Source organism: Eretmochelys imbricata, chromosome 22 (genome assembly GCF_965152235.1).
Source record: "Eretmochelys imbricata isolate rEreImb1 chromosome 22, rEreImb1.hap1, whole genome shotgun sequence".
NCBI classification, from domain to species: domain Eukaryota; kingdom Metazoa; phylum Chordata; order Testudines; family Cheloniidae; genus Eretmochelys; species Eretmochelys imbricata.
In genome coordinates, this window is record NC_135593.1 from 10,934,432 (window position 1) to 10,957,306 (window position 22,875).

The window sequence follows — 22,875 nt, forward strand, 5'->3', positions numbered from 1 at the left end:
CGCCTGCGCGGGGCGCCCACAGTGGAGCCAATGCGGCGGCGCGCGGAGTGAGCCCCGGAACGGGGAGATGGCGCCTGCGCAATGGGAGGAAGCGAGGCCGGGCCGGGCGGCGCTTGCGCAGTGCGAGGCCCGGCCCCTGGAGGACAGCTCGAGCGCAGCTAGTGCCAGCCAGCCGGGGCAGAGCGCGAGCGCGTCTGGGCTGCGGAGCCCCTCGCACCCAGCCCGGAGCGGGGTCCGCATCGTGCGAGCTCCGAGCCCGGGTCCTGCGCCGCGGGGTGACCGCTGCGCTCCGTTCGCCCTGCGGAGACCACGGGGGCTGAGCGCTTGCCAGCAGGGCCTCCCAGAGCACCCCCTTGCCCCCACAGCCGGGGCCCGTCCCCCATTTGCACCCCCTTGCCCCCACAGCCGGGGCCCCTCCCCATTTGCACCCCCTTGCCCCCACAGCCGGGGCCCCTCCCCATTTGCACCCTCTTGCCCCCACAGCCGGGGCCCCTCCCCATTTGCACCCTCTTGCCCCCACAGCCGGGGCCCCCTCCCCATTTGCACCCTCTTGCCCCCACAGCCGGGGCCCCTCCCCATTTGCACCCTCTTGCCCCCACAGCCGGGGCCCCTCCCCATTTGCACCCTCTTGCCCCACAGCCGGGGCCCCTCCCCATTTGTACCCTCTTGCCCCACAGCCGGGGCCCCTCCCCATTTGCACCCTCTTGCCCCACAGCCGGAGTACTCTCTATACCTTCTCGCTGGGGGGACCCTCCCAGTTGCACCTCCTTCCCCTAGCAGTGGTGCCCCCTGCTGCATTACACCTTCCCCCACACACACCCCAAGCGGTAAGTGCTCCCTTTTCGTTACCCAGCACCCCACACCCCTTCCTGAGTAGTGAAGGTAAGAGGCAGAAGACCCCCCACGGGGTGCACTGAATCCCTCGGTCTCCAGCTGCCAAGGGCCCTTCCTTGTAATTCATCTCCGAGCAGCGGCTGCAGACTCCATGGGCGACCTTTATGCTGCAGCCCTTTCCAAAACAGCAGCAGTTCCTTAGGCTGTTACATCGCCCTTTTAAGCAGCTTTCTAGGCCCTCTCTTGGTTGCATTGGACCACCCTTCTCTAACTCCCCTTCCTAAGCAACAGGAGCCCTCTAGCACTCTGAGGTTACTCTATCCCAGTCCTCCAGAAATATAGATCCTTCTAGTGCTTTTGAGCTGTATTGAACTCTCTTCCATCCTGAAGTCACTCAGCTTGCTAGGATTGAACCTCACCAAGATCCTTTAGCATTACAGTCTTCATCCCTAAAATTGGATTACATCCACTTTCCTTATCTGGGTTTCTGTACTGCATCCATTGCCATCGTATTTGAGCCCCTTGAAGAAAACAAAATTCTCAAACGTTGCCACTCTTCCAGTGCTCCCTGGAGTAGTACACGCCATTCCCCACAGCAACCCCATTAGCCCCCTCTGGGATTGTGCCTTCCTCCCCAGCAGCGAGATGAGCTTCTTTGGGTTTGGGCAGAGTGCAGAGTTGGAGCTGGTGCTGAGCGATGCAGAGAGCAGGCGTAGGGCTGAGCACAAGACTGAAGAGGGCAAGAAGGAGAAATATTTCCTTTTCTACGATGGGGAGACAGTATCAGGTCGGGTCACCCTCACCCTCAAGCACCCAAACAAGCGGCTGGAGCACCAAGGCATCAAGGTGGAGTTCATTGGACAAATTGGTGAGTGGGGAATGTGGGGGTGAGAGTATTGCATGGTGTATTGCCAAGGACTTTAATTGGGAGGGGTGAGGGGAGTGGTACTTTGTACCAGCATGGCGGAGTGGGTTGGGCTCACAGCTTCCTAAAGCTTGCTTGCAACACATTCATCCGCCTGCCATCCTGTAGTGATTCCTCTGATTGGAGTCTGATTGCTCTTTCCCTTCTGAAATTAAAAATGAAACCCCTTCAGTGAGGGCAGCAATACATAGCAGTGCACTGAATGGAGTTTTATTTATTTGTTTTGCATGGCTAATTCCTCCAGGTTGCAAAAAGAAAAGGAGTACTGGTGGCACCTTAGAGACTAACCAATTTATTAGTCTGTTACTCTGAATCCTCCAGGTGGAATATACTTAAATGTTAACGCTGGCAAGGTTCTGTCTCCCATTAGCCTAGGAAATGGGTAGTTAGAGTGCATCCTGTTCTTGGAAATTGGGTTATGATCCCCAGCGTCTTGTAATTACGCTGAAAAGTCCCTTGATTATCAGAAATTATTTTAAATCCCCTCTTAGGTTTGGACAAGCCATGTGTTCTGTACCCTTGAATCTGTGCAGAAGGGAGGTAGTTCCACTCCTTTTTCAGGTCATTGTTCTCTCTCATCCTGTTTTCCTGTTTCTGCTCATTCAGTGACCTGAGCTCTGAAATATACAGAGAGAGTTTTTTAATTCAGATTCAAACCTTCAGGGTTGTTGTTAAGTTTTAATATCTTGGCAGCAGCATCCCTTATAGTGTATAAGATGGGTTCTTTATCATGCTCCATCCTTTTTATTAACATGTTGTTACGTCTCTAGCTGCATTTACTGTGCTATTGAGTACATTGTGTGTGATGGGAAGGGCTGCTGTGGGAGGTAATGGTTATATTGAGGGCATGAGGCAACAGACCAGCTGGTGTATGTGCACATTTCAGTTAATGAGCTATGCCCCAGAAGTGAACTACCCTTGTGGGTCAGCTTCCTTTCCTTTCAAAGCTTGCTGTCCCCAGCTCCATTGATTCTGCTCACCCTGTTGGGGTGGCCTAACCCCCTTATCCACTTGAAGTCATCTGATAGCTGAGCTGTTATTCCTGTGATTGCGGTTTGAATTTGGCAATTTTATACTGTGCAAACCAAATTTAGATAAGTGATTCCCTCCCCCCATAATAGGAGGGAAGGTGCTTGCCTTACCCACTATGCCATTGTATAAAGAACTAAACGTTTTGTGGACTCATCTGAGTTTGAGTGAAAAGAAGTGATAAACCCTAGAGTAACTTGCACAGTTTTTATTCGTTTATTAACTCTGTACCATGCATGTGTGGGACTTTTCAGACAAGACCTTAAATCCAGGGCCCTGTCTGCTCTAAAAATCTCGGTAGAAGCTGTTCATCTGCACATCAATGTGATCAACATTTTCAACTTGAGATGGATAACATTTCCTTGCAAATCCCTTGGCACAGAAGATTAAATTGATGTTTTTCCTCACCCAGCCCCACCACCTTCACTTCATTTCTCTTCTGATTTTCTCCACTTGCACCACATGTTACACTTCTGGGGTCAGAGAAAGCACATAGCTAATTATATATAAACAGGCCCCATTATCAGAAAACTGGAATATAACCTGCCTCTGGGTTTAAAATCTCCAGAGTAAACTCAGCATGAGCTTTACTCTCTGCTCCGCCACTGACTCGCTGTGCATCCTTGGACAGGCACTCCACCAGTCTCATTTCCCTATTTGTAAAATGGGTGCTTAGGTTGTAAGCTCTTGGGGGAAGGCGGACTGTTTTTTTGCTCTGTGTTTGTATAGCATCTAGCGCACTAGAATCTCGGTCCATAACTAGGGCTTCTAGATGTTATGATATTCCAAAAATAATATTTACCGAGGAGTTTTGAAGACTGATTGATTTGCTCAGTGCTTTGACTTCATGAAGCACTACATAAGTAGTACGTGTCTATTACAGCTACAAAGAGAGTTTTCATAACCAGACTTGAGGTCAGACTTGTACTTGGTTATACTACCTTAAACAAAACAAAAACCAGCCCCAGTAGTCTGAAAGATGGTATAACTGATTGTGCTTTTATAGCACCTTCCATCTCCAAATGCCTCATATTAGGGATTTAGACTCTCAGAGGTGAGGAGATAGGCATTACCCCCATTTTACAGATGGGGATACCGAGAAGTGGTGTGATTTGTTTAAGATCATAGGGTCTGTGATGGAGCTGGGAATAGAATCCAGGAGTCCTGTGTCTGATTCTCTGGTTAACGTCCAGGACAGTTTCCCCTCTGATGGATGGATAGTGCAGATTCCTTTAAGGACATCAGTCTGTCTGCAGTGACTGTTCTCTGAGATTTAAAAAAAAGTCAGAGTGGAAAACTATGGCTTTGTTGAACTCAAACTGGGGCTTTTTTCTAACGTTCGACATGCTGATGTCTTTTTAAATATGAAGAATCCTCAATTCCTCCTCTAAAGGTCAAAGTGCCAATCTCAGCCCCTGGGCAGTAGTTGCTGGGAGCCTAGTACGCTGGCAGTCTGTTTTTTCCCAGTTTAAACTCAGTCATTGCTTTTGGCATTGTGCTGTGAGATGAGTCCGTGTCTCTTTGTATGTCACTCCTGCATTCCTTCCCCATCACATAAAGGAGCATCCCTTCTCTCTCTTTGTGGAGGTGTATTGAATGGAGGGATGCTTTATTATATGATTGTATTACTTTAGTGCGCAGAGGATCCAACCAAGATCAGGGCTTTGTTATGCTAGGTGCTATACAAACACAGTAAAGATCATTCCAGCCCTAAAGAGCTTCCAGTCTAAAGAGGTAAGGTGGACAAAAAGGTGGACAAGACAAAGCGTTATTGCATATTTTACAGCTGGGGAGATTAGGCACAAGTAAGTGACTTGTCACAGATTCAACGCGTGACCGTGGACAGAGATGGGAGCTGAACCCAGATCTCCTGAGTCCCAGGCTAGTGTTCTAACGACAAGACCGCCCTTCAGAAAGCCTCTGCAGCAGGGTTCAGTGGACATGTGATAATGTTTGACCTTGTCTTAGCTGTGACCTCAGCTCCAGATTGTAAGAATTACGGTTGCCCAAATTTTTCCTAACCAAAGGGCTGTATTGGCAACTTTCTGGGAGCACACCATACAGGAAACTGGAGTAGAGTGCCTTTACCCTTATGTATAATAGCAAACTAAATACAGGTCCCCTGGTGTGTCACTTTCTGTTATCTTGGATCAAGATGGAAAATTATGTTTGAGGGGCTGTAGTTCCTATGGGCCACTTTATATTAAAGATGGTCACTTGGTCACAGCTATGCTTGGAGAACTGCTGGAACAATTGGGAGGGCACAGGAAAATGTCTGCCTTTTCATCTGCAGCTGGTTTGAGCAACTCTTCCACACAGACCCTTGTTCCCTAACATTTCCCTGGCCAGCCATGTAGCCATCAGAACCACCAGCTCGGCTTTATCCCTTGAAGATGTGTTCTCTGTGTGGTCATATGCTGTGTGCTGGCATAGTGTGGAACTCAATGGACTTCTTAACCTTTTTTTGTTCCCTGGAGCTAACGGGGCTACCTCTGCGCTCACTGCTGCTTAAACTTTCTTTGAGAGACATGAGCAATGATAGATTGAAGCCTCCTAGCCCCACACTTCTGCTTTGTCTCTGCTTCCCCATTTTGGGGAAGTTTTGGGGCTTTGTTTTTTTACTGGTTACAAGTCCAGTGCCTCGACCTTGAAGGTGCGGATCTGCAGGAAGTGATGAAAGAAGGGATGGCACTAGCTGCTGATTTGCTCTGTGATGGTTCCTTGTCTTTGCAGGTAATCTGGATATATTAACCTTGATTACACTGACCCACGTAGATGTTCTGGTTTGTTTTTATAGGTAGGAGTAAGTGAGTAAAGCTGAAGAGACATCATGAGAATCTCCGCTCCTGCTTTCTTTGTCTCCTCTCTCTTTACCTGCTTTCATGGGAGTGGAATATTTACTGACCTACTCAGCTATTTTTGACACCAGTCTATCCTGTTCCCTTACCCGTGGGTTGGATATTTTGTATGAGCTCATGGGATATCTTATTTCTTCTCTACTTGTACAATGGAGGATGACTCAAGTAATTTAGGAGGATCCTCAAGCAATTTACAGATACTAATGTAGCAAAGCAACCCTCCAGGGGATGCATAGCTGACCCCATTTTACTGATGGGGGTGGGGGGGAAGCAGCATACGGAAGAGGGAAGTATTGAGGGTGTCACAATAAATTAGTGGCAGAACCAAGAATGGAACCCAGGAGTCTAGGTTTGCTAAATCGAACCATTAAGAGAGCACTCCTTTCGTTGTATTGGACTCTGTCATGCACTTGACAGAGGAGAATGTAAGCCACTGTGTGAACATGGGCTGTCCAGTGAGGGGAACAGCACTGCTGATTATAAGGGTGAACAAACCAATCTGCAAAATCGGGTTCTCGTTTTTACTGGCACTTCAAAATGAGCTTGGGCCCGTTATGGGTCAAGGACCTAACTGTTTCAGAGTAACAGCCGTGTTAGTCTGTATTCGCAAAAAGAAAAGGAGTCCTTGTGGCACCTTAGAGACTAACCAATTTATTTGAGCATGAGCTTTCATGAGCTACAGCTCACTTCATCAGATGCATACCGTGGAAACTGCAGCAGACTTTATATATACACAGAGAATATGAAACAATACCTCCTCCCACCCCACTGTCCTGCTGGTAATAGCTTATCTAAAGTGAGCATCAGGTTAGGCCATTTCCAGCACAAATCCAGGTTTTCTCACCCTCCACCCCCCCACACAAATAGAGCTAACTGTGCAGCTCTACTCTTTAGACCCTGGCTCACTCCTCTCATTGTGTATCTGGCCCAGTTGGGGCTGGATGAAGCATGGCCCTTTGTGTTTGAACCTCAGGATTTCCAGGGAGGCCTTCTCTCTCTGGGAAGTGGAGGAGAAGGGATAGAATAGGGAAGAGGCTTTGTAGGGGACTGGTTCCTTTCTGCCATGCCCATTTCTTGCAGTTCTTCTCCCAAAGCTGACCTACTCACAGAAGAGCGAGCAGCACTGCTTAACCGAGTATTCTCTTCCTAGAGCTCTACTATGACCGGGGAAACCATCATGAATTTGTCTCTCTAGTGAAGGACCTGGCCCGTCCTGGTGAGTTCACCCAGTCACAGACATTCGACTTTGAATTCACGCATGTGGAAAAACCGTACGAGTCCTACACGGGGCAGAATGTGAAGTTACGGTGAGTCTCCTCCCGCTGTCGGGTTTCTCCCGGTCCCAAGATTCAGCCTTCTCCCTGTGCATTAATTTTCATGCAGTGTCTTTCTAGTAAGAGAGACCGTACCAGGTACCCCAAATGAACACACACCAACAGATAGTACAGCAACACAAGGGTCTAATGCCTGTGTCTAAGAGTCGAATTGGGAAGAATAGATAGAACTACAATCTATCTTAAATATAATAAGGAACAACTGAAAATCCAGTAGGGAACTGTCAGCTTTGACAGTCTGATAACATAGGGCTAGTCTACACTGACAGCATTAAAGCTTTAACGTGGCGTGTGTAGTCTCGGCAGAGATCTCCCAGTGCTCTTAAAAAAACAAAAAACAAAAGCCCACCTCCATGAGGGGCGTAGCTCCCAGCACTGGTGCTTTACAGCGCCGAAACTTGCTGCGCTCAGGGTTTTTTTTTTTTTCACACCCCTGAGCGAGCAAGTTGCAGCGTTGTAAAGGGCCAGTGTAGATAAGCCCATAGACTAGGGCCATGGGATGTGGGTCTTGCCTTTGAAATCCGTGGGAAATCAGAGCTGAGGCGTGTTAATTGTTTAAAAGGGGCATGTCATTGAAAAGTGATTGAACTGCTGTTAAACTAACCATTTTCTATCGTTTCAAAACAAGCTGACAGTAACTTCTAAAATCTGATTTCCCAGGCAATCCAGCCTGAGCTGTTTCCCCCCAGCAGGGAGGAAGTACTGATAAAATGCTATTCCCAGCTGAGAGGGGCACCACACTCCCAGTTAACCTTGCAGAGGGAACAGAGCAGTGATGATAATTTCTAAAGGTTGTTGAAGAAATTAATTTCTAATCTGTATCTTGCTAGTAAATACACAGTTATCTTAAGCCTGTGTCACTGGACTCTCCCTTTTAAACTGAATTGTGGCCCTTCATGTGTGTGCATGTGTCTTGAGCCCCTCAAGCTGCTGTTTGTGTGGGGGTCACAGTATAGTCCCATTTCATGTTTAAACATTAGGCCATGGGGGTGGATTGACAGTTCAGATACTGTGTGTGGGATGCCTAGAAAATCTGTGGAAAATCTACCAACTCCTGTGAACGCCACACGTTTGAAAAGGGAGGTCTCGACCCTTTTTGTCGTTCCTCTTTCTCCCCCCTCTTCAAAAATCCACGCTTCTCTCCCTGGCTTCCCCTCTGTTCCTCCAGTCTGCAGCTACTTCTTGATAGCTCTTGTCTGGGCTGCAACTGCAGTTGCGCCCGCCGGCCAAAGGCTCTGTGCCTCTGATCCCTGGCTGAAATGGAATGTACGGTTCTCAACGCCTGTGACGATGGAAAGCAGCGCTGTCTTGGGACAGCACATCAAGCGCTGAGTGCAGTTCCAGCAGCTGTGCAGCGAGCTCAGTAGTAAAATGCAGCCTGTCGTGGCTTCTCTTGTGCATGTGGATCATGCTTGAATTGCTCCTTTTTTTTTTCTTTTTTCTTCTTGTTTAAAAAACAAGGGAAAGCAAAGTCTCTTCTGATTCCCAGATGCTTCCAATTTATTTGGCAATAGAACAGCAATGTCTGGTCATTTGCTTCAGTCTCCAGCAGAGTCAGTTAAATGTGTTTCAATAGTCCTGTAATCGGGCCTGCTTATTTTAATCGTGGCTTAGATGCAAAGAAATGCCTTGCTGACTTGCTGTATTTCACAAATTGTAAATCCTATTTCAGATTTGGGCTGTCAAGATATGCTCTCACCTTGAAATCTAGTCAACGAGTCAAATGCTGGGGCTGCATTTAAGAGGGCTGGATAATTTTATGATCGATATTTAGTTACCTAGGTGGTGATTAGTGTACTCACGTCTCATGCTTTAGGGCAATAAGCCATAGGGTTCAGGCTGGAACGTCTCCCCTGTGTACAGCAGCGTACAATTGCTCAGGTGCACTACAAAGGACTTTCACCCTTCTTCTAAACCATCAGGTATTGTCCACTACAGGAGGCAGATTACTGGACTAGATGGACCAGGTGGTCTGAGTGGCTCCATCAAAGCCCATGTTCCTCTCTCCTCCACTCTAACACCTCCCTCCATGGCTTTTGCACCCTTTGAGGTAGTCTGCAAGGGTTCTAATGGATGAGGTGTTCCCCTTGCAGGTATTTCCTCCGAGCGACCGTCAGCCGCAGATTAAATGATGTGGTGAAGGAGATGGACATTGTCGTGCACACACTCAGCACCTACCCGGAGCTCAATTCCTCTATCAAGATGGAGGTGGGAATCGAGGATTGCCTGCACATCGAGTTTGAGTATAACAAATCCAAGTAAGTATCCTGAGAACGGCTGCTGAGTAGAACTCCCTGCATGAGAGGATGCAGCCTGCTGGGTAGGCTGGGTGGGACTCTTAGGGCATGTCTCCACTGCACCAAAAAAAACCAAAACAAAATACCCCACAGCTGGCTCATGCCAGCTGACTCAAGGTCGTGGGGCTGTCTCATTGCAGTGCAGACTTCTGGGCTCAGGCTGCAGCTCTGGGACCCTTAACTTGACTAGATATGCAGAGGCAGCTCCTGTTGTAAACTTTAGGTGGGACCCTGTAATTTATCTTAGCTCTCCCTGTTCCCTACTGTGGATGGCAGGCTGTTGATTGACGTGCTGGGACTGTTCCTGCTTTAGATCTTTCCCCTCTCACCACCACCCTGGAATGTGCTTTATCCAGACGGAGGCATCTGCACCCACATACTGAGGGAGGTGCATAGAATTAGGATGCAAGTGGGTTTATTTTACTCAGATTGAGAACTCCCATTGTTCTGAGTCCCAGGTGGCCCAATGGCACAGCTTCTGCTGTTTGCCAGAATGGTGTGATTAAATGTGGGACTATGTGGCTGTTAACTCAGGCACAGAAGTTGGAAATTACCAGTTTAGGCTACATCTAGTCCAGGGTTGGCCAATCTGAGCCTGAGAAGGAGCCAGAATTTACCAATATACATTGCCAAAGAGCCACAGTAATCCATCAGCAGCTCCCCCAGTACTTTCTGTCCGCCGGCAGCCCTGCCAATCAGCACCTCCCCGTGCCTCCTGCACACCGCAATCAGCTGTTTCGCAGTGTACAGGAGGCTCTGGGAGGGAGGGGGGAGGAGCAAGGGTGCAGCAGGCTTGGGGGGGGGGGGGGCGCGCAGGAAAGAGCCGGAGCCTTGGGGTAAGGGGTGGAGTGAGGGCGGGGCCTGAGGTTGAACATTGGAAAGTCGGCACCTGTAACTCCAGCCAGAGTCAGCATCTCTGCAAGAAGCCGCATGCAGCTCCAGAGCCACAGGTGGGCCACCCCTGATCTAGTCCATCCTTCCCACCCAGTCTTGGAGCATCCTCCTGCAGGGTATTGTTTTAAATTACCTAAGCAGTTGCCGCTGGGAGACTTGGATCTTGTTGCTGGGAAGTTCTTATGAATGTCCAGCCTAAGATGTCATTTCATCCAATAATCCCACTCAGACTTGCTGATGCCCAGAGAATTGAGCATGAATGCAAAGTTACTGCTTGAAGCAGCCCAGAACGCATGGCTGGGGTGCCCATGGACTCTGAAGTGTGCCCTGAGGAGAATGGGGAAGTGTCTGACAGGCACATTCCAGCTTGTCAACTTGTTTCCTGCTCTGTTGTGCAGAGACCAAAACTGATCTTGGCTGTCTTACCTATCCTCTCAAGGTACCACTTAAAAGATGTGATTGTTGGAAAAATCTACTTCCTGTTGGTGCGGATCAAGATCAAACACATGGAGATAGATATCATCAAGAGAGAGACAACAGGGACCGGCCCCAATGTTTACCACGAGAATGACACAATAGCTAAATATGAGATCATGGATGGGGCACCTGTTAGAGGTGAGAAGGGGTGGGGAACCATTTACATTCCTCTCCTATAATCTTTGGAGGTCCAGAGCTTGTTTTGCACCATTAATTTTTGCTGGAATGTGGGACCTACTGTGAGTCCCATAAAGTTGTCGTCTATCTTCAACTGAGTGCCTGTTTTCTTGTGTGGTAATAGCTGGCTCGTGCATCCCTCTTCACTGGTGAATCTCATGTCAGCTTACAAACGTGGGGGAAATTGAGGCACGTTGCTGGTGTCTTTAAGTCTCCTAGCAAGTCAGTGGTACAGTTAGGAATAGACTTTCACTGCTGACCTGGGCCTGGTCTCAGAACGTAGCACTGAAAGGTGGTATCTTATCTCATTGCCAATCCCCTGAGATATCTGGTCTCTCTGGATGATAGTGTTCAGCAGTGGGGACCTGCAGTTCTGTTCTAGACTCCCATGTCAGTCGCTAGAAGGAATGTCGTTCCAGTCTCTTTCTCCTCCAATGCTGTGGGCAATGAAGGGAACCCTGTGGTATTGAAGTGGAGGAAGGACGCTTGCCACAAAGGGCACGACCCTGCTAAGGAGTAAGCATGCTCACTGCTATTCTGTAGGAGCTGAGGGCATTCGGCCCAAACCCCATCCAGCAGTGGTAAGGTACGCCAGACTCAGGCGCAGGGTTGCAGGCGTTAGCTTGCTCTGGTTTTACCTTATTGAGCCGGTGCTGTCCTTGTAAGATTTGAATCAGTATGTAGTGACTACGCTCATGCCTTTTGCAGGGGAGTCCATTCCAATCCGACTCTTCCTGGCGGGCTATGAGCTGACGCCCACTATGAGGGACATCAATAAGAAGTTCTCGGTGCGTTATTACCTCAACCTGGTGCTGATCGATGAAGAAGAAAGGCGCTATTTCAAACAGCAGGTGAGAAAGGGTGGGACTTCGCCGTGCGGTGGAGTGCTGCTTCAGGCACTCCATTATAACTTGCAAGAGAAGAATGTGGGGCAGCCTGGCTGGTGATGTGGGGGAAGATGCTCCTCCCTGGGTACCCACTGGAGCCAAATCATTTGGGGGCTGGATAGAGGATGCACCTGTCTATCTGGGTCTGTTAGGGATGCTCCTCGGAGAGGGCTTATCTACCGTAATCCCCCTATCAATTCGCTGCGCTGCATTAACCATGGCAAATGTCGCCCCACATATTGGGACAGACCTGGCAGCTAGTGGCTGCCTCTCGCCCATCCTCTGAGGAGTGCTATCATCCAGCCTTCGAGAGGTCTGCACTGCCTGGGCCCCTCTCTTGAAGCTGGAATGGCCTTTCCCAGCTGAAGGATGGAGAGTGGAATAGGCCAGCATATGGGGATGGATGCAAGTTACTGCTCCGGCAGCTTAGGCAGACGTTCAGACCTATGAGTACATCCTGGGTGGGGCCAGCGTAGCTGCTGCATGTCCTAACAGGTCCTGCTGTCTGCGTTCTGACAGGAAGTGGTGCTATGGCGGAAAGGAGACATTGTGAGGAAGAGCATGTCCCACCAGGCAGCCATTGCCTCTCAGCGGTTTGAGGGGACATCCTCCCATGCTGAGGCCACGACCCCCACCCAGCCTGCAGAAAACAACAGCCGGCAGTGAAGGGCCCTGTGGAGCGAGGCTGCTGCAGAACCCACGTGTCCAGGGCCAGCAGCAGCAATGAGGGGAAAAGAAAACATTTCACTAGAGACTTATGAAAATCAGTATCAGTTTTTTGACTTAATTCTGATCTTCGAAGGACCAGTCGGGTGGGGTGGGGGCAATGTAAGCTACAGCAACCACGGCACAAAGTTGAACGTACCTCAGTGCTCCCCAACCTCCTACGTTCCTCTGGGGTTGGCTGCTTTTATACATGCAGGGGCCATTGGGCTGCCTGGCTTTCCCGTTGCCATGAGACCCCTTCAGCATGGCAGTGGGGAGGCGGGAGGGGAAATTTTGATGCTCCTCCTCGGCGGTAGGTATGTCCCTTTGGGCATGTAGGAAGGCATTTTGCTGCCATCAAGAAGCCCTCGTGAGGTGAGTGGGAGGAGGGAGCCCGATGAAGCATTTCAGCTGGAAGGCGGGAGTGTGCATGTGCGGAGTTTAAGCTTGAAAGCTTGAAGTGTAGCCTGCCTGATGGGTTCCCCCCCCCGCCCCATGCTGTTCCTGGAGTCTCTGCTGCAAATCGTTATATAACTAGTTGAATCAGCCCTGTGAATAGCAGAGCCAGGTTGTGCAGCGTAGCAGATGATGTTGCCTTCGTGTCCTTGCCTTGGGAGCTCATGGATGCAGCGTCTCGGAGGGCAGGAGGTTTGGTTAACGTTTAAAAATGCAGATAGCAGCTGTCTGTGGAATTGACAGGCATATGGATACTGTATAGGGCAGATGAGGTATGGGTGAGCTAGCGGAGCTGCTAGGCAGAGAGTCTGGGAGGAAACCGTCCAGTGAAAGAGAGCACACAGAGCCTTGATAGTCTCGCCTCCGGGAGGTCAGGCTGTAGTTTGTAATCCATGCTGTATGACATAACCACGCTGGGCCCTGGGAAGCTTGTGTATGCTGGAGATAGAAGAGAGTGTAATAGCACAGCAGTTGTACAGACTCCACATGCTGTGGTGGGAAGCAGTTGCAGTCAGGTCTCTCTAGGAGTTGTACAAGGAAAAGCCTTGTGGTGTGAGAGAGAGCAACAGCAGTGCAGTGGCCTGTGCAGCCTCTGAAGTGCTGCTGTAAGTGATGGACTGTTTCCCTTCTGGCTTTCTCCTTGTTTCCAATTTATCTGAATGAAACTCTGCTTCATCTGGCCCTAGGATTCACCCCAGTGGTGCTGTGGTTAAACCTCATGGGGACTTCCCTGATTGGCTGAAAATTATCTGAAAGCGCAGCAGGGTGGGACAGGAGGGGACATGGGGGTGTTCTTTAAATGCACCTGTATGTAAAAGGCTTGAAGGTTACCCCCTGGGCACATGGGATAAGCTATTAATAGTCCTGGCAAATGGGACACCTTTGTTTAAGGAGCTACTGGCCTGTATGTGCTGCTAAGTGAAGTGAAGCAAAATGGCAGGGTGGCTGGCAAAACTTTCTGCTTCCATACAGTCAGCTCTTGGTCAGTTGGGCCTGATGAGAACAGTAGTGGTGGTGTCTTTGGGCATGAAGCTATCAGGACCTGAGCGTGGGATGTCTTTCACTCAAAATAAACTCCATTTAATCTTTTGAGTTAAGTGGGATCATGAGAATGTATCCAGAAGGGATTCAGTCTTCCTTTAAAGTTCAGAGATGGTCTTTTAGACTTAACTAATTGATGGGATTTGGATGTTCTTCATCCTTTTTAGATCCCTTTCTAGAAAGCAGGTAATAAAACCTCCAACCAGCATATGGAGACAGAAACCTGAACTAAACCAAGACATCACTCCCTCTAACGGGAGCGGTACTGATGGTTTTCCTGATGTTCCGCCAGGCTTGCTTCTGATTCTGGAATTTCCTCTGGTTGGATGTAGGGCTGTTCTCTGGCTGCTGGGAAGTTAAAGCATCTTCTGCAACGTTTGTCTCTGTGAGAGACAGTGCCCTGGTGCCTGTAGTGACGGTGGGGTCTGGGTGGGAGGAGGATGGTGTTTGCGTAGTAAGAAAGCTGCTGTAGTTCAGTGATAAATGTGTTTTCTGCTTGCCAAACTAAGTTTTATTTTCACTCAGTCACATGTAGGGCTATGGTTCTTAACCTAGATGGAGAGTCCTGCTTCATCCCAGGGGATGTTAATTGCCTCTTCTCTGCTGTGAACACTAGTGTCACACCATGTTCTGCACTGTAGTAGTGAGGATGTGTGGCTTACCCTGCCTCCGTATGTGAGAGATCCCTGCTGTGGACTGGAACAGCAGTCTCCTCCCTCAGACCGAAGCACACTCATATTAAAGGCAGCTGCTTTGTTACATCATGTGTAGGGGTAGTGGTGTGCTTTGGGCCTCATGTAGCCAATGAACGTGGACGCTACTTCTGCTCTGCTTCTGCCCCATTGAGAGGGATCCAGGTGTGCCATGGCAATGCACAATCATTTGAAAACAGGTGAGGCTCCCTTTAGGAGACAGTCCAGGTAACAGATGGTATCTGCGGGGCTGAGCCTAGCCCAGCTGCACCCTGACCCACTCTCTCCTTTGCCTCATCTCAAAACAGCCATCCTGAAATCCCTTTGTGCTTGAATACTTCTCTTGGTTGTAGTATGTTGGTGTTAAGAAGCCCAGGGGGTGAACACATCTCTGCATTAGGTGAGTGGTGAAACAGGATCAGTGATGGACCTGAGGAGATTGCCTAAAGATGGAAATCCCCCTCTCCCCAAGATTCTCGGACAACATTTGCTTGTCACTCTGAGAGGGATTAGTCAGAAACGGTGCATGAGCCAAAATGTTTCCTTTTGTTAACTTTTCTGCACCTCTGTGTCCCCCATCATAGGACTAGGCTTGAGAGTCACCCCTCCCCACCTTTTTACCTTCTCTGATTAGATGATTCAACCTGCTTTCTATTATGCCCTGTGTTTGGGGGTGATGATACCTGCCCCATCTATACTATTGGCTCTTGAGAGGAGAGATATGAACCTTCAACTCCAAGCCCCGACAGAAAAGAAAAAGCCAACTGTTTACTAAAGGAGTGGGGAGCTATTGTGGCTTTTGCAGTGCACCCCCTGCTGGGTTGTTTTATCTTGTGCTGTGGGTGTCCCCTCCCCTCCAAGCAGCTTCTCACGGGGTGGAGGGGTGCATCGGCACTGAACCAAGCAGTGCGACTTGTAATTTAGCCCCTGCAGTGTTTACATGTTTCTTAATTCGTCTTTTCAGTGGCTGTATTTTAAAATCTGTTTGTTTGCCTCTTGGATTAAAAGGGGCCATTCTAGGCTTTCAGATGCCATGCGTTCGTTTGTCTGGCTTGTTTTACGTTGCAGGTCCAAACTGTCCTGCCTGGCTGGGCGCTCAGCAGGCGCCTGAGGAAGGGAGAACGCAGCCTTTTTCCTCACTGTGCTGCCTCCAAGGGCGTGGCGCAGCCGTGCTTCTTACTGGGGAAAGCTAACTGGCCCCCCTTTAAGCCATGTAACGTGCACCCGGAGTCGTGCTGATGGGTGACTTCTATGGCTACTCCATTCCAGTGGGTGGGTTTTTTTCTCCTTTTACCAGGACCTAGAGCAAGCTCAGGAAGCGAACTTGGCTGTGAACACTAGCCCAGCACAAGGATTCAACCACAGCCCACATCATTCGGTCCCACAGGCGACAGTATTAAAAACTTGACATCAGGTCTTGCGCTCTCCCTGCAGCCTGCTTTGAATGTGGTATCCTTGCTCTTGAGAGATCTGTCTTTCTGCCCCACGGCAGGGTTTGCACCGAGGAGTGGAAGGAGCCTTGTGCGTGTCAGCACCGCTTGTCGTAAAGGGAATCAGGAAGGCAAGCTCTTTTTTTTGGTCCTCTCTGAGGTAAAGAGGAGCAGCAAACCCTTCTCCATCCATGAAAAATCAAGTCTGTCTCACTAACTTTAAAAAAGCTTTATTTAAACATAAGCATGGTGCACCAAAATAACAGTGAATATATACACCTCCTTTTGGTCTGCTCGCAGAGTCTTCCCGGGGGTTGGGTTGAAGAGTATAAATTTGGAAGGGAGGGTTCTGGCTGGACCGGGGGGCATTTTCAGCCTCGATGGGCCCCATTGCTGCAGTCTGTCTAACTTGGTTTCTCTTCAAGGCTCAAGACAAATTCAAATTCCCCTGGGTGAAGGGGCAGGAAAAGGGAGTAAGAAGAGGAACACACTAGTGTCCTAAGCAAGGGTTTCTCCTTAGCAGGAATCTTGTCAAGACACCCCTAGTAGGGGGAAGGTTCTTACCGTCTGTCAGGGGTTGGACAGAGAGCCTCTGCCTGGTGAACAGTGTCATGTCCTTCAGCGGGCCTCCCGAAGCTCTGTGCACCTGGTAGTGAGCCTTCAGCTCAGACAGGGGGATGAAGCGCTTAGTCATCCGCACAAATTGGACATCCACCTGGTGAGTGGGGAGATATGGGCAATGAGGGAACGCAGTTGCTAGAAATGGACAAGAACTATTGATGTTAGAGCAGTGGTTCTCCACCAGGGGTAGGCAGAGGTCTTCCAGGGGGTACAGCAACTCATCTAGATATTTGCCTAGTTTTACAACAGGCAACATAAAATGCACTAGTGAAGTCAGTACAAACTAAAATGTCATACACTGACTTGCTTATACTGCTCTCTATGCTATACACTGAACTGTAAGTACAATATTTATATTCCAGTTGATTTATTTTTTACTATGGTGAAAATGAGAGTCAGCAATTTCAGTCGATGTGCTGTGACGCTTTTGTATTTTTAGGTCTGATTTTTGTAAGCAAGTAGTTAAGTTAGGTGAAACTTGAGGGTAGGAAAGACAAATTAGACTCCCAAAAGGGGTACAATATTCTGGAAAGGTTGAGAGCCACTGCATCAGAGGAAGGAGTCCATATCCTTGTTGGGGGACAAGACGTTTATTAGGGACGTAGGGCTGATGTCTAATACTGCCCTACAGTTGTGTTCTTGTGCTTTAAGAATAAACACTGCCTAGTGTAGACTCAGCTTGGGACTTAAAGGTGTGCAGAGTAATCTTCCATCCTCAGCCACTGAGCTCTGCACTACAGAGAGGCTAGAGGTTCTGTTTTCTGGCAGCAGGGTTTCCAGGTGAGGTGGTAAGAATTTTAGGGTATATGGATCTCCGCATCCTCCAGGATGGGGGGCCCAAGGTAGAGCAAAGGAGCAGGGAAACAACTGGAATGAATTCCCTCTCATGACAGAGGTGGTGTAGATTCGAACAGGGGCTTTGATAGACCAGGGAGGCCATCAGATTCTCTCCCTTCCTCTGCCCACATCAGTAGTGTTCAGAACTGGCTGTGTGTGTAACTTAATACATTACCATGGACCACTTAGGGTTCTCCTTGGTACTGGAGGAATCATAGTGAGGGTCCTTCTTGTCAAATTGAGTGTGGTCTGGGTAAGCCTCCTTCACAATCTAAAAAGGGAAGCAGAGCAGAGACTCATGAGTAATACTTGAGTTGTTGACACCTCCTGACCCACCATAAATGAGAGGAAGGGCATATCAAAAGCAACACCTTTAGCACACCCTTCACTACTATGCTTTACAAATACTATTTAGGCACCCTCTGAGCTTGGTGAGGTATATGCAGTTTCCATATGGGTACACTGAGTCAGGGGTTTAAGGGACTTGCCTAAGGTTGCAGTCAGAACTGGGCATAGAATTCAAGGCCCTTACTAATAGCAGTCAAAAGTGCACATCTCAGGGGATCAAGTCACTGAGTGTTGAAGCAGGGCATCTGATGGAACAATCAGGGACTGGGGTTCCTGCACTCTGCCTATACCTCTCATGATCAGCCAGCTAAGTATTCCTAGCAGCATAAGATATGAGGTGTCCATCAAAAGATCCTGATGAGGAGTAATGGGGCAATACTGCTGCAGAGTTGCCAGTTTCTCCCTGGATATGACCATAGGAGCTCCATTCTAAGGGGATGACATTCTTCTTTACGTTCTCTGCCCAAAGCATTTTAAACAACACTGAGACCAACAACGCGCCAGTGCACCACAGTGGAGGAGAGAGGGTGGGCAAGGGCCATGTCACTGGGATACCCATGTACTCTTAATCTTGTAGACCCACAGAGGTCAGATGCTTAAAGTCTAATCCAAAAGACCATCTTCATACACAACTATGTGGAACCCAGTGGGGCAGATTCTATTTGGATACTGGTGTAAATCTCGCATAACTCCATTGCCTTGTCTGGAAACACTCCAGCATGAAACCAGCGAGATCGCATAAATTGGCTCTGTTTCTATTGGGAAAGGGTGAAGTGGGAGTCAGCTCTGCTGGTCTGTGAACCAGTGATTGTAGGCTCTTCACAACTAATGATTAGGCTACTCTTGCATTTCTCTGGGGTTGAGGTAGGAGCAAGGCTAATGTGCTGCTGTTTCCAATAGACCAGCAGTGAAATATTTCACTGTTGCAAGGATTAGAAAAAGGCTCTCACCTTGATAATTCCAGCAATCCCAGGCTCTTTGCAGTTACTGTGATAGAAAAATGCTTCTTGCCCAACTTTCATGTCTCTCATGAAATTCCGTGCCTGTCAGATGATTAGATAAGAGACCACTGAACTTTGTAATTAAGCCATGAGGAGGGCCTGCAGTGTCCCCTATAGGAAAGTTTCAAAAGGCTGTGCCCATTAACTGCTTAATGAAACAAGAAGGAAGAATGGAAGTGCGGAGAACACTGGTGCTTCAGACCCACTCATACAAACATTCCTACAAATGTCAAGATATTTTATTCTCTAAGTTCAAGTAAGAAAAAGAAGTAAGACCCAGGGTCGTAGTAGCTATAATGTCTATTGGAATTCAGCAGCTCTGCCATCCTCATTCAGCAACTGCAGGAGTCTAAAGTTCCCGGTTACAGAACAAGCAGCAAAGCTGGTTTTGTTTATAAAGAGACAAAATTGTGCTTAGATTTCCCACTGTACTAGTGTGCCGAAACAGAAAACTACACAGACAAGAAGCTGGAGTCCTGTTAGCCGGGGCTTTGCAGGAAAAAGCTGAAGAGGAAAGAAATGAGGATTGATGTTTGCTTTGAACCTGCATATTTCTTTCTGAAACCAGACAGAAAAATCAGACTACTTTCCAGAGGACTGGCCTGCCTGAATATATGTCTGGGGAGATTTTTTTTTTTAAGCCATAGATAATTAGCCAAAGTGCAGAAAGTAGGAACAATTGGTTTAGTGTATGCAGGGGAAGAATTTGGACACGGTGAACAAGTCATCTATTTTGCCTGCAGTCTAGCATTTATAAAGAGCTAATTTTTGTTTTCTTGTTTACAATAGTGATATTTCAATGATGCTGTATTTGCAATCCAGGCCTTCAATCACTGCTCCTTACCTGGTAATTCCTGACTCCATCCCAGCATGCTGTCTGATTGGGTTGAGCCTTTAAGTCTTCAATGCCGAACTGCCCAATCAAAGTAAAAACAGGAGGTTAGACTTGGATTGTCATTTGGATTTAGTGCACAGAAGCCTTTCTTATTGTCTATGCACATTGATGTGTTTCTAGGGCATCTCTCCTCATACTGTCTGGGTTACAAAGCTTTTGGTCCTTGCTTGGTTTAAAGTAAAGAAAGTTAAGCTGCAGAGGCAATGCTTTGGCAGTCTAAGGACCAGGTCTGAAACAGAAAGACTTCCGGCTGACCCGGATTAAAAATCCTAGCACGGCCTTCAACCATTCGTGGTCACAAGGTACATACACTGAGTTCCACACACACTGCCTGGTGTGGCTTTTTTACAGGATCTCTCTGGGCCTGGAAGAGAATGAAATCTGTGTGTGCGCACACCCAGAAAGAGAAGGGTATTTGAGAAGAGGGTGACTCTTTATTGTGAAAGAAAGAAATAAGGTAATTTTGATATTAAACCTGAATCCTATGACCCCACAATCCATAAAGTTTAGACACTAGCCCTCTAGCTAGAAATAAAACAGCTTCCATTCCTCTTCATTCCTGAGCGTACATGCTGGGCTGGTGACAGTAAGGAAGATCCAGTGCTTACTTTCACATCCGCTCCCTTCTCAAACCTGCTTTCCGGCTCTGATTTCATCAGCCAGTGGCTGTACACTTGCTTGCTTCCCTGTGCACTAGGGCAGGCCGCCTTCTTGGTAGCCTTTCCTGTGCTGCTCCCCACGGGCTTTGAACTCCTCTCCTTAGGAGCAGGCATCATGAGTTCTTCCTCCTCCTGAATCTTACTTTTGGCAAATTTAGCAGCAGGACTCTCTTTACCTTTAAAAAAACACAACATGAGTGGAGAAATCAGAACGCATTGTTTCCTAATTTGACAATTGCTGTAAACACCTGATTTATATCCCAGCGGGCTTGATACGGGACAACATTTGGCTAGAAAAGAAGTTTTGGTGGATCCCTGCCTCTAGCTTAGGCAGTTGACATCACTTACAAAGATTTCCAGCACATCTGAAATGTGTCCCAAGATAATAAAAACAGGAGTTTTTACTGTTGGTTGGACAGCTGTGGTCTAGCTATTGCCAAGGTTTTGCTCGTACTGTCATTTAAATATAGACAAGCCACAGTCTATTAGCTTGATTCAGAAAACTGGCCCTAATGACGTGCAACAACCAGACTACTTTGAACTAGCAGATGAGAAACTAGGTGCAGGCAGCCAAACTCTGTGAATTAGCCCATAAGTGAACATACAAAAATTGTACATCATAGTGTACTTTATTTATAATCTCCTGTACTACAGCACCTAAAAGCCTCAGAGGAACAGGCCTCACTGTGCTCGATGCTAAGAGACAGTCCCTGCCTGAAAATGGTTAAAATTGTAAATAGCATACAGCCAAGAGAGCGGCTAACAGAGGCACAGAGAAAAAAGTGACTTGCCCAAGTTCACACAGCAAATCAGTAGCAGAGGTGGGAATACAATGTCCAGTACCCTAACCACTAAGTCACATCGTCTCTAACACAGTTGGTTAGTTATTTGATAATACTCCTCTGTTCTAGCAAGTAGTATAACAACAATGCTACACAGTATTTTGACTTAGGGTACCTTTACAGTGGACAATCTAAGAATGCTTTACAAATATTAACAAATTAAATCTCCCAACAGCCTTGCACTGTAAGGAAACATCACTATCCCTTATTATAGAGAGGAGAAAACTCCTGTCAGGTCCATATGGGTCCCCCAGACCATCTGTAGAAGAGAGACATACAATCTGCAACATCCTTGCCTATGAAAAGGTGGCCAGCTTACAGGCAAGTACAGGGAGTATCTGTTCATGTTTTCACTATAAACTGGAACCCACACCCAAATATGAGAACCCAACAGCCAAAAAGCTACAGCTGTTGAGCGGGGTAAGACTTCTGCACAGACCTGCCAATGTTGCTCTGCTTCTCTTTTTGCCTTGCAGAGACATCTCTGGCTTCCGTGAACTAGTTTTTCTGCAAGTAGAAGCACCTCTGGGGGGGCACTTGCTGTTACCACTTATTCAAGCAAAAAGAGAAAGAAACCATTCAATTCATTTAAAGAGTTTAAAGAAGTAAAATTTGGCTATTGTGTTAGTATTTTGCTGTGATTTATAATATATATATTTATCAGGGATGAAGACTCTCCAATCAGCTGCTCTTCCACTGCTAAACACAGGAAATTTGTACATATTTTGGCCTGTCTGACAATAATCTGGGACCCTTTTGAGGATGGGTTTTTTTTTTTTTGGGGGGGGGGGGAGGAGGGATGGACAAATGTCCCCTTTGTTCCCGTCCACCTTCTCCTCCCTCTCACCCCTGCAGCGGACGGGGTGCCAGCTATGCTGCTGCAGAAAGGGTATAAACATTCCCCCTTCTAGGTGCAAGCCCCGGTGTCCTATCCTGGGAGCACTGGATGGTTCTTGGGACAGAGACTTGCAGCTTTAGGTGGCAAGTTTGAATCCTCCAGTGGTAGGTGTTGGACCAACCTGATGTCTACTTTGTGAGCTAATGGGCAACTTTGCTGGTAACCACAGCAGAACAGTCATAGCTCCCCAGGCTTCCTCCCACTACCCCACCAAATCCCCATGCCCAGGGCTCACCCCACCCCCCCTTCCCCTATGCCCAGGGTTTGCTCCCTCCCCTCCCCTCCTCTACCCTGCCCCCATGCCCAGCGCTTGTTTCTCTCCCCCCCCCCCCATGCCCATGCCTCGCTCCCTCTCCATCCCCTCCCCTCCCCATGCCCAGGGCTTGCTCCCTCCCCTGCCCCCGCCCCCATGCCCAGCGCTTGTTTCTCCTCCCCCCCCCATGCCCATGCCTCGCTCCCTCTCCATCCCCTCCCCATGCCCTGGGCTTGCCCCCTCCCTCCCAATGCCCCGCTTCACCGTCGCCAGGGCTCCCCTCACCAGCTGCGGGGGCAGCAGCCCCTCTCTCTGCGGAGGGAGGGAGGGAGGGATACTCCTCCTGGCTGCACAGCGGGTGGGGGTGAGGGGGTGGACCCCGCCTGCCTCTCCGCCTACTGAAGGTCGGCGGGCAATAAAAGTTATGCAAACGTGCAATGCCTTTAAGACCTGCCCCCTGCTCAGCGGCCAATGCGAGAGCCTCG

At 48.5% G+C, this 22,875-nt stretch overlaps 2 protein-coding genes across 3 annotated transcripts; one reads left to right on the forward strand and one right to left on the reverse strand.

Annotated features, from left to right (window-relative positions):
* The first annotated feature begins 654 nt into the window (after positions 1 to 654).
* Positions 655 to 15,627, forward strand: VPS26B (VPS26 retromer complex component B). The gene is made up of 6 exons (XM_077839819.1): positions 655 to 1,702; positions 6,797 to 6,953; positions 9,074 to 9,238; positions 10,611 to 10,786; positions 11,534 to 11,676; positions 12,232 to 15,627. The coding sequence occupies exons 1-6, from the start codon at positions 1,480 to 1,482 to the stop codon at positions 12,376 to 12,378; spliced, it is 1,011 nt and encodes a 336-aa protein (XP_077695945.1). The 5' UTR covers positions 655 to 1,479; the 3' UTR covers positions 12,379 to 15,627.
* Positions 15,628 to 16,246: 619 nt separating this feature from the next.
* Positions 16,247 to 22,804, reverse strand: THYN1 (thymocyte nuclear protein 1). 2 transcript variants are annotated; one of them, XM_077839890.1, is made up of 8 exons: positions 22,676 to 22,804; positions 21,679 to 21,788; positions 20,347 to 20,573; positions 19,688 to 19,756; positions 18,793 to 18,885; positions 17,670 to 17,765; positions 16,601 to 16,751; positions 16,247 to 16,484 (listed from the first exon to the last, which is right to left on the reverse strand). In XM_077839890.1, the coding sequence occupies exons 2-8, from the start codon at positions 21,719 to 21,721 to the stop codon at positions 16,441 to 16,443; spliced, it is 723 nt and encodes a 240-aa protein (XP_077696016.1). In that variant the 5' UTR covers positions 21,722 to 21,788; positions 22,676 to 22,804; the 3' UTR covers positions 16,247 to 16,440. The 2 variants fall into 2 exon arrangements, with proteins under 2 accessions (XP_077696016.1, XP_077696017.1); XM_077839891.1 differs by having other exon boundaries at positions 21,679 to 21,762; positions 22,676 to 22,743.
* Between the last annotated feature and the right edge of the window lie 71 nt (positions 22,805 to 22,875).